The sequence below is a fragment of the Daphnia pulex genome, chromosome 1, assembly GCF_021134715.1.
Source record: "Daphnia pulex isolate KAP4 chromosome 1, ASM2113471v1".
In the NCBI taxonomy this organism is placed as follows: domain Eukaryota; kingdom Metazoa; phylum Arthropoda; class Branchiopoda; order Diplostraca; family Daphniidae; genus Daphnia; species Daphnia pulex.
In genome coordinates this window covers 1,780,733-1,791,570 of record NC_060017.1, presented here as the reverse complement: position 1 = coordinate 1,791,570, position 10,838 = coordinate 1,780,733, and the positions used below count along the sequence as shown (strand labels likewise).

The following is a 10,838-nucleotide window of genomic DNA, read 5'->3' as shown; positions in this document are numbered from 1 at the left end:
GAGATGATCAGCCGCCACGGAATAGAAGGAGGAGGACGAATGTCTATTTTTCCAACACTTTTTTTTTTCTTCTTTTTCTTTTATTTTTTTGGGTGAAGAAGGATAAAATACAATTCCTCCTTGCATGGGTGGTAGTAGTAGTAGTACAACATGTACAAGTGGGTTTTCTTCGCAACGGACCCTCCTCCTTGTGGTCTCCTCCTTTCATTCGATCCATCCTCCTCCTATTTTGCCTGCAGACCGAAAAGAACCCCTGCAGGGGTAAAAAGAGAGAGAGCATATAATAGTTACTATACTACTACGCTATACTCTACTAGGCTACTATAACCCGTATGTAACAGTGCCCTGCGCCGAGGAACGAGCATCAACTCGGCTCTTTTCTAATCGTTCATTTCCCTTTGAGTCCTCTATTCTTTTTGCAGTCTCTCTCTCTCTATACACATGCGAGCATTGGCTATTTGCTCAATGAACAAACCAAAAGAAAGTCTATAGCTGCTCCTTGTTATTATTTTTATTTCCATTTTTCAACCGACATGATTAGCGATAACAGTACAGGAAGTTCCAGTAGTATACATGTATGTACAGGTAGGCCACTAACCCCCCGTTATTGACGTCTATATAATCCATTAGCTTACATGTATTATATAGCCTATTTATTTGATGTAATGTTTGTAGGTCTACATTCATCGGATTCGGCTGGAATGTGCGGTGTGACACAGATCGGTCGACCTTGAATTACTTACGGGGCAAGGAAGACGAGAAAGAAGAAGAAGAAGAAGAGAAAAAAGGAGCCATATGGTAATTTCTGTTGAGGGGGGATGCACGTAACAAGAAGTTGACGGGTGAGCGAAGGAACTTGAGGCGCAACAGCCTGGACTCACTTGCTGTTCCGGGTTTGTTATCACAGAAAGAAAAAAAAAACGGGACGACGAGAGAAAGAATAACACATAGCTGCTGCGCTCCTATAGCAACATTAGGAATGAGTTGCCGAAGAAGAAGAAGAAGAGGAGGAGAAAAGAGAAGCAGACTGACCTCTTGGAATGGGAGAAGGAGGAAGATGAGGGTTCCTTCTTTTCTTTTCTTATTCACAGCTCAGACTTTTGGGAGAAAGAGAGAAACAAAAATGTGGGTCATCCTTTTTTTTTTCTTCTTCTTCTTTTCTTGGCTCTTGCCTTTTTTTTTATTATTAAGCTCCTCCCATCGTCTTTTTTTTCTTTCTTTTCTTGGCGATTGGAATATGAAAGAAAACGAGCGAAATATCGATAATTATTTTTTTTTTACAATAAACGATCACGGACCCTGAAAAATCCCGCGAAATTATTTTAATTATATGCAACCGATTTTCTCCCTTTTTTTTATTAAATTCTGATTCAATAAAAAAAGGGTTAAAACGTTTGTTATTGGTAGAAAAGAATAAAAAACCAAAAAATCCATGACACGTAATGTATAATAAGAAGTGCTGTGTGTACGTCAGCGTTTTTGTTTTATTTTTTCATCCCCTGGACTCGTCTTACGGCTTTCTATTTCAACTGGAATCCGTTTCTCCTCCGACACGGAAAGGAGAGAAAGAGAGACCCTACACACACACATACACACACACCAGAGACTACTTCCTTATAGTTATGCATACACTCTCGATTCACCTTTCCCCCCTCGAGACCTATATTTTTCTGCTGATCTTTGACAAGGTGGCAACGGCCTTTTTCGAATTCATATTTTTATATCAATCTACTACTACTACTACTAGCTGGCTTTTTTAATTGTGTTCCCAGCCAATTATATGCACGATCCCCACCCATGCGAAACCAGTTAAATTTGGTACGTAATATACAACAACAACAAAAAAACAAAAAAGAAAAGGGAATCAAAGAAAGAAGAAGAAGAAGAAGAAAAAAAATCTGGAAAGAATCGCGCGCCAGAAAGAGAAAATTAGAGCAATCGATTTCTCCGCAAAGGCGCGCGGATGATGATGATGATGATGATGATGATGATGTTTTCCAAACACGTTTTGGAGTTTTCCAGCGTAATCCTCTCTCCGGGGTATAGATAGATAGATATATGCAACACAGTCTACTAAACATAGATCCATCCAATATGGGCATGAGGAAAAAAAATAAAGAGTGAGTAAAAGCGGGCGCTTATTATATTATTGGATAATAGCAAAATATCACATTAAACGCGTGACGTGGTGTAATTCTGGTAATGGCCAAAAGTTCTACGCTGGGGGTTTTCCGCCTCCTCTTGAATCAACAAGGAAAGGTGAAAAAAGAAGAACAAATAAGAAGATGGGCGAGTCCCATTTTGGGGCGGGATGTGTAGGGGGGGTCTGCGTGAAAACCGTCCCCGAAATACTGAGTGCGGTAACAAGTTGTCGGCGCTTTGGACAACGTTTGTGGGTCACGATTTTTACAAAAATGACGTGCAGAGTGTATCATAATATATAGTGACGACACTTTCTATACAAAAATAATAATACACGACGACGACGACTTGCTCTCTGTGTGTATCTAACTGTGCAGCTGTCGAGTTACAGCTCACGCACGTCCAAAACACGAATGTTAAATGTATAAATGAATAAGTGCTACTTGCTGATGACCATATGGTTCGCCAACATATGGCGTGATTACGTGAAAAGAATGAATTTCCTTGTCCGTATTAATCCGCCAATCTGTGCTAATAATTAACAAATTGACGGATACAATTAAGGAATTGGTTCTATTTCGTTTTCATTTTCCTTGAACTTTCTTTCGACCGGAGTTAACGAAAACGAAATGAAATTGATTTTTTTTTAAATCGTGGATTATATAATTTTCCGGGCCAACTTTAACTGATATTTCCCTATACTATCGGACCAGCAGTTCAAGGAATTGAAACATTGAAACTCTAATTACAAAAAAAACTTGATGCTGGCGGAAAATAAAAAATCTCGAGAGCAGCCTAATTCCAGTAATTATTTCGAAAAGGAAAGTGCGAGATTGTTAACTGTAGTAGTAGTAGCGGTCATTTGTTATTCAGGAACAATGAGAAGAGAATAGGAAGAAGAAAGTATGGCCAAAAGTTGAAGGTCTTATTTTACAACCGTCAATCAAAAAGAGAGATGAGAGCTACTCCATCCATCAAAAGCTTTTCCTTTCTTTTATAGGGACGCCATCAGCCTAGGCTTATAAAAAAACAGTTCCAAATGGCCGACTATACTTTTTTTTCTTTCCTAGGAGATTACTCTAACGGTTATGGGGCCTCTATATAAATGGCAAGTTTCACTTTTCCTTTCAAATTCTATGAAGCGAGCCTGTGTATAGCCTATATCCATGTCCAGCCCTATCTATACAAGTGAACTCGGCTGTGCCTGTCGTCTGATGGACGTCGCCCGTTGAAAGGAACGAAGATTTGAATGTGCCCTATCCTTAAAGACTCAAGTTGAAATGGATTGTTCCATGCTGCCCTACATTTTTCTTCGTCTTTTGTTATTTGCCTTATTGGTTGGCTTTCCTCCGCCCTTCCATCGGTGTCTGTAGGCCTATAACGCACAGGTGGATATATACCATCAAGGGTCTATTTGACTATTCCCCGACCTCTGACAACTGTCCATCACTTGTTTAAGGTCAGGGTCTTTCACCTTCACCTTTCAACTTTTTTTCTCCCCCAACTTATTCGAACCTTTCACTTATTTTGGACTACATTTTCGCCTAGGCCTATAGCTATTTACAGCTCTTCCTTCGGTTGAAACATTTGAATTGATTTCTCTTTTTTTTTTTGTATATTATTCTGATCCATTCAGAAACAAGTTATGGATAACAAAACCTGTTTAGGGTGGAAACGTATAATAATCTCCTCGAACAATACAGAGGAAAACAAGAGAAGTGTATTTATCGTTAGACCGTCATTAATTTAACACCCCGAAAAATGTCGACTGGCATTATAATAATTTCGATAGAAAGCGCTGATATACAAATGAATATTTTCTTTGTGCATACACAAACACACTTAAATGGGCTATATTTTACACGCGTCTAAAAAGCAGAAGAAGAAAAAAACTAGTGTAGCATACACACACACAGAAGAAGAAGAAGAAGAGAAAAAAAAACAGGCTCACGACGACAGGTGTGCTGCTGCTGGAGACTTTCTTTTCCGCCTCCGCCCTCAATTCGCGCATATGAGCGCTGGGCTCTTTGCCTAGGCTCCTGCCTTGTATAGAGGTAGGTGGTGGTTGGTGGTGGTCATATGAGGCGTCGCGGTTCGGGATTTTCGGCGAAAAAAAAAAGAAGAATAATTTTGTTGAAAAATAGAATGAAAGAAAAAAGAAAAAAAGATCCGGGATGCGTTATATGCTGTTTTGCTGCTGCTGCCGTACCACACCGCCATACGTTACACGCTGACTTTCTCTTGGGGTACAAACGGGACAGCACATCATTGACGCACATCGACAGAAATTTCCTATATCGGGAGACAACAACAGGTATAAACGCACGTGCGTATTTACAGCTGGCAGCAGATCCTATCGCTGCAAGTTATAGATAGGGAATAACGCGGCGCAATATACATTATATATTGTGTTGAGTCATATGACGATATGGCTGGACTGGACCTGGCTGTGCTGGCAGCAACTCTCTTTTCTTTCTTTATTCCAGGTTCATGGGTCATATCTATTTTGATGGATCCTGGTTCCGGCATTGCATGTTCCATATGGAGACCGAAAATAGGCCGCGAAAGCGAATTGAGAAATAGCTCGGTATTCTGTATACTATAATATACAGAAAGAATATTAGTGTCAGTACGTAATCATCACGTTGAGGAGGGTGCGTAGACCTAATGGTCGATGTAAACAAGTAGATCATCGGTCGTCAGCAGCAGCAGTTTTTGAGTGGAAGAGATTTCTTCTTCTGGTTTGTGCAGTAAGTAGCGCTCGTCAGCTGCTAATACCTATCTACGTGCGGAGCGCCGGCTGCAAATTTTTTTTTCTTTTACACCCGGAGAAAGTGGCTGGAAAAAACTAAAAGGCCAAACGAACGAACGAAGAGAAAAAAAAAAAAAGTTTCACCGAGACTTCTTCTTGCGGCGGTGATGGCTGGCAGATAGTTATAATACGTGCAGACATATGCGCTCATCGGGCGAAAAAATAGACAGGGATATCCAGCAACCAGAAACAGGTTGCCACTTTGAGCCAAGACTTTGGATTCGCCTAGCTAATTCAGCCACAGCGTACGTCTGACACAATCGATTAAGATATGGAGATGATGTGTTCGACAGCAGGGCAAACGTGCGAGAGGGCACGGGAAAACAATGGGGGTCTCATTCATTGTTTATTCGTCTAAAGAGGTTTCTAAATTCTGTTTTGTCTGGCTTTTTTGTTTTGTTTTGTTTTGTTTTCGTGTGTATAGAAATCACGTCTCGTATAGGGAGGGACGATCTCTATACATGTGAGCAAATGAGAGAAAGCCTCCCGCCAGCAGACACTGGGTGAGCAAATGTTGGACGACAGAAACACGTTCATCACGAGAATAATGCCGGCTGCTATTTAACTGTAATCTACTTATTTTTATTATACGTGTACATACTGTCTATGTAGCCGGCTGCTTTTCTTTTATACACGAGCCGAAGAGGCCGGTGCTGCGGTGCTGCTGCGCATTCACGCGAATGACACCAGGAGGCGCTACCTGCTGATATACCCAAGACATTTGAGAAATATTTTGGTTTTTTCCTTTTTTTTCAAATGAATTTATTTTAGTGTTGCCAGCGCGCGCTTTTTGGTAGGGAATGCTGAGCTGCCGTCGCCGTGTGCAGTGCTGTCGAATACAAAGAGAGACGCAAGACATTCCGATTTATTTCCGTCTGCAAGTTGGGATAGTAGTCGAACGTCGACGGGCTGTATGGGCAGCAACATTTCAGTCGGCCGCTGGATGAACGGCTAAGAAGACGCGGCGGTATACATTCGGTATATACTCCATTATATTTCGATTGGATTGAAAAACCCAAAGTGAGAAATTGAGAAAAATCCGCCGATGCCGTCGTCGACCGGTGGCGGCGAGGGGGGCGGTGAGAAGCCCAAGGGCAAGTGTTTGTTTTACTTGCGCAACATCGCGACGTTCCTGGTGTCGCACATCGGCCTGGTTTCGCTCGTCGTCGGCTATTGCATCATGGGCGCCTTCACGTTTGAAGCCCTCGAAGCCAAGCACGAGCTGCAGGTCAAGCGGGAAATGATCAAAGTCAGGGAAGGCGTCACCGACGACTTGTGGAGGTTCACCTACAAGATGGACGTCCTCGTCCAGGACGACTGGACCGTCAATGTCACCGATCGGCTCAAGAAATTCGAGATGCACCTCATCGAATCCATGAAGAAGAAAGGATGGGACGGAAGTGAAGAAACGGATAAAGTCCAGTGGACACTGGCCGGCGCACTCTTCTACTCCATCATTTTGATCACCACCATCGGTACGATACCCACATAAATAATTAATAATGATTCATTCCGTATATCTATTCTATTAATACTGTAATGTATGCCTGCCCATAGAGTATAGGCTAATATATTTACTAAGAGATGAAGAGATTGCATTTCTATTTGTAAGCACCGGCTATAGATTTTAAAAAACCTTCAGGGAGAAATAAGAGGAGGTGATAAAAGATAGGAGAAATGTCTAGTCTTTTTCACGCTCCAAACTGCTGAGCTATTTCTGGCCTCGCCCAGGACGACGACGACGAATACGACGACGACTCACGCTGGGTTAACTTTTAGCCACGGAACAGTGCGGCGGCGGCGGTGCCTGTGTATATAAATCCCAGATACAAGAGACACCATCATTGCCTGGCAAACAACAACAAACAGAAAAGAAGAAAAACGGTGAAATCCCCCCCATCGCAGAAGTTGCACAACCCACACAGCAGCAACGGCTCGTATATCCATTTACAGTGTATTAAAGAAAACATTAGACGGGAAAGAGTTTTGTTTATGTACACGCATACACCTGCAATGTTATTTGACACTGAACTCAGCACTCGGCTATTGCACGCGCCGTTTTCGTCGTCATTTTTTGCTTCCAGCATTGCAGTTTCAATCGTTCAAAACAATAATAACGTCAGCAACTAGCTACTTAAAGTAAGACGGGATGCGGGACGGAGTCAACGTGATGATCCCGCAAGCCACCCGGCTCCCGGAATTGCCCGTTTTCTTGCTGTCGGCGTGACTGCCCAGTCCCAAATCGTCGGCCTTCTCGTGAACGACTAGGGCCCGATGCAGCACGCTACGGTCCGATTTGGGCGACAGGGAGATGAGGTGGTCGAAGAGGAAGAGATCGGCGAACGAGTCGCCCATGGCGTCGACGTTGCCCAAATCGCCAACGTGACGAACGTGATCGTCGAGACCTCCGTGATCCTTCTGTGGAAACAACAAAGGGAATTGTTGTTGGAATTGCCAAATTGTTTGAAGTTGAATTTTTGTTTTACGTTGTAGGGATTGAAATGAGGGCCAGCCGCATTGCAATTGTCGGACAAGTTGCCAAATTGGTGAATGTGCAGGCCGTGAAGGCCGGGAGTCAGGCCCTGGATAGTCCCGCGAACGATGACGGGTCCACCTGTCGTCGTCTGAGTGAAGTGAATTTGGCCGCTCACTCCGGGAAAGTTTGTAGTGCCCTTGATATCCACCACGGCCGAAACTGGTCGTTGCTGTTGACGTAATCGAACCGGGAAAATGTTGTAATCATATCCCCCAAATTGAATCGCTTAATATAATCAAGTCTTACGAAACCAAAGTAACCGCCGCCAAAGAACCCGTCGTACTGGGCTCGAGAGATGGTGAAAATGGCCATGATCATTAAAAGGCAATAACAGTTGACCAACGATTCACATCCGCTTCTATATTCACCGATTAGTTTAAAAAGAAAAGAAAGAGTCTAATGACGGAATAACAATAGGACAAAACTTAATTTACCTTATTGGAGCCATGTTGAATTGAGATGATGACGACTCGGAGGTGGACAACTGAATGCTTTTCACTTTCGCCGAGTTGCTTTTTTTATATGCCGAGTCGACTCGGGTGTGGTGTGGTACTCTTGTCAACGCGCTCAATTGGAATGGTAAACAAGGCACTCTTGATCTCACTTGCGGTCTCGCTCTAGTATACCAGGAAGATCATATTTTCTCTTGTGCTGCTGGGATGGGCTGATGAGAATTCGTTCATCCGTCCATCCTTATTCCTCATCCCGTTTTCTATAAACTATTCAAAAATGAAGTTGGAAAGTGAAATTGTTGGCACGGGCTCGCCACTTTCCCAATATTGACGCAATAGCTCTTTATTGAATCAACATTACTTTAAGGAGGTTTCAAGGAAAAACCTTTTAAAAATCTATTTCTAATTTTGAAAGCAACTGTTATCCTTGGATTTTCCTGATTCGCCTATCCATTTGTTTCTATATTTTTTACGACATCCCGAAACTGTTGATGTCATCGCAGGATATGGGCATATCGCTCCCAAAACGCCATGGGGTAAAATGTAAGTTTATTGATCGTTTGCTAGTGTAGTACTTGTAATGGACTCGATGGTTTGTTTTTATTTGGCACGCGCTATACAGGGTGACCATCTTTTACGCCATTCTGGGTATTCCCCTTATGCTGCTCTGCCTGGCCAATATCGGCGATGCGGTAAACTAAACTAAACCTCAAACCCCAATCAATCAAAAGGAATATGAAAGTCGTCAGTTTGTGATCACGTCATACGTAGATGGCCCATTCGTTCCGGTTCCTCTATTGGAAAGTTTGCTGCTACGTCTGCACGAAAAAGCCGAAAAAGTCACGACTGAGGCGGCAGCGGACCAGGCGATCCAACAGCGGACGACAGTCGGCCAGGTGATAGCAGGCGGACCAACATCTGCGATTGCTGGTTTCCGGCCAAAACAGGCTGCTTTGCAATAACTAAACTTATTTATTGACTGCAGGTATCAATCTTCGGCGGCTGGACCTGCTGGCAGTAAAGTGAATTCATTGCGGCGCTCGCAGCGCTACTCGCAGCGCTCCGCAGATTCCGCCATGTCGGACAGCGCCGTTTCACGCTCTTCTTATTCCGAAACGGATCAAGAATCAAAGTAAATATTCCCCCCATCCGGTTTGATTAAAAAGACCCAAGCTCTGTTTACACCGACGAGTAAGAGAAACTTTTGGCGCAGGTTTTACGACGATGCGGAACGTGAATTCGACATGATGCAACAAATGAACGGACCCCAGAGAGGTCGACGGTCTCAGCATCACGGCCGGAACAATCGACCAATAACTACAGCTCCCGGGTCCACTCGTCCCGGCCGTGGAAATAACGCGGAAACGGAAATGGGCCCCGGGGGCGGAGCGATCGATTACCCGCCGTCGACACCCACCAGCCCCAGTACGCCGAAAACGAACGATCCCAACGCCATGGAGAGCGGATTCTTCAACAACAAATATGCCGATGATCAAGCGGACAACAACGGCCGGAACAAAACCGATCATCCAGCCGATGCCGTCAATAAATCGGTATTTATTCGTCAAGTCAATTCAATATTGATCACCAACGCGACAAAAATTGTGAAATCCCTCTCCGCATTGTCTACGACTTTGAAAGGGAGTCGATAGAAATCGCGGCGGGAGCGACAAGCGGCACGACCGTTTGGAATTGGAATCTGATCTGGACGGAGTTGAAGGCAAGGAAATGATGCGACCAATGGCTCATCGTTATTCCAACCGATCACGTAAGTTGGCTGGGTAAATAAATAAATACCTTCTTCTTTTATCATGGGTGGGTGTCGGATGAGTCAGTGGATATTTGGAAGCGAACAAAAAACAAGACGACGTCTCTATCTTAGTTAGAGTGTCGAGAACTGCCAGAAAAGAATTAAGGCGGTTTTTCATCTAATCTAGTTTTTCCTTTTTTTCCTTTCTTTCTTTCTTCGGTGGGTGGCCGTGGGTTGTGACTCGATCCGTTTTTATCGATCCTCCCATTTTGGTGACGTAACAATGACGCACGCACGTAGCTGGAACGTCTGGAGCTGGCAGCGGCAGCGGCGGCAGTAATCGTCTCAGCCGACTGACGGAGCAGGAAGAAGTCGACTACGATGACGATTACGTCTACGAGGACGACTACATCGACTCGGAAGAAGAAGAAGATGTCCATCACAACAAACCGGTGCCCATCTGGTTGAGCATTTTACTGGTGGTCGGTTACATCTTTGGCGGGGCCTTCCTCTTCAGCGGATGGGAGCAGTGGTCCTTCCTGGACTCGGCTTATTTCTGTTTCATTACTCTGACCACAATCGGTTTTGGCGACTTTGTTCCGGCGCAAAACGTCAAAGAAAACGTCGAGATCAGCATTGCCCTCTGCTCACTTTACCTGCTCTTCGGTATCGCTCTGCTGGCCATGTCCTTTAATCTGGTCCAGGAAGAAGTTATCAATTCGGTTAAATCCGTTGCCAAACGATTGGGAATTATCAAAGATGACGATGATGAGGATGACCGATAAGAAAAAGCCAAGCTGACCACAATATTAAAAAAAAAACATAAACAAAAAAATACAGTCCACACACACACACAAACTTCTTAAATATGATCAGTTTCACTCATTTTTCTCTATATTTCTTTTGTTGGTTACATTTTTCCTTTTCTCTTTTTGCTATCTCGTTTTGGTGAGTGATTAATAATCTGTGCGTTGCTGCGTAACGGTGAAATAGATCATCATGCTCATATTAAAATCTGTTCTATAATTTCGATTGTACATTTAATTTTCTTAGAATTATATTTGGCTTTTTTTTAAATGGGGGCGTAATGATTTTAAAACATTTAAATTTCCTTATGTCCACGTCCCGCCATATAGTAACTTCACG

At 43.4% G+C, this 10,838-nt stretch overlaps 2 protein-coding genes across 2 annotated transcripts; one reads left to right on the top strand and one right to left on the bottom strand.

Moving 5' to 3' along the window:
- The first annotated feature begins 5,723 nt into the window (after positions 1–5,723).
- On the top strand, positions 5,724–10,526 carry LOC124189121 (TWiK family of potassium channels protein 9-like). The gene is made up of 8 exons (XM_046582019.1): positions 5,724–6,429; positions 8,446–8,485; positions 8,565–8,634; positions 8,714–8,838; positions 8,928–9,074; positions 9,156–9,495; positions 9,584–9,710; positions 9,993–10,526. Exons 1-8 carry the CDS (start codon positions 6,000–6,002, stop codon positions 10,475–10,477), a joined length of 1,764 nt encoding a protein of 587 aa, XP_046437975.1. The 5' UTR covers positions 5,724–5,999; the 3' UTR covers positions 10,478–10,526.
- Positions 6,890–8,084, bottom strand: LOC124189163 (superoxide dismutase [Cu-Zn]-like). Its single transcript, XM_046582022.1, has 4 exons — positions 7,925–8,084; positions 7,737–7,848; positions 7,441–7,659; positions 6,890–7,372 (listed from the first exon to the last, which is right to left on the bottom strand). The coding sequence occupies exons 1-4, from the start codon at positions 7,936–7,938 to the stop codon at positions 7,085–7,087; spliced, it is 633 nt and encodes a 210-aa protein (XP_046437978.1). The 5' UTR covers positions 7,939–8,084; the 3' UTR covers positions 6,890–7,084.
- Positions 10,527–10,838: the final 312 nt, after the last annotated feature.

Coding starts and splice junctions, on each gene's coding strand:
- LOC124189163 (XM_046582022.1), bottom strand. Junction 7,660..7,736: donor GCGGCGGTTACTTTGGTTTC/GTAAGACTTGAT, acceptor TTACGTCAACAG/CAACGACCAGTTTCGGCCGT. Junction 7,373..7,440: donor CTCATTTCAATCCCTACAAC/GTAAAACAAAAA, acceptor TTGTTTCCACAG/AAGGATCACGGAGGTCTCGA.
- LOC124189121 (XM_046582019.1), top strand. CDS start 6,000: ATGCCGTCGTCGACCGGTGGCGGCGAGGGGGGCGGTGAGAAGCCCAAG. Junction 8,839..8,927: donor AGCGGACGACAGTCGGCCAG/GTGATAGCAGGC, acceptor TATTGACTGCAG/GTATCAATCTTCGGCGGCTG. Junction 9,711..9,992: donor TCGTTATTCCAACCGATCAC/GTAAGTTGGCTG, acceptor GCACGCACGTAG/CTGGAACGTCTGGAGCTGGC.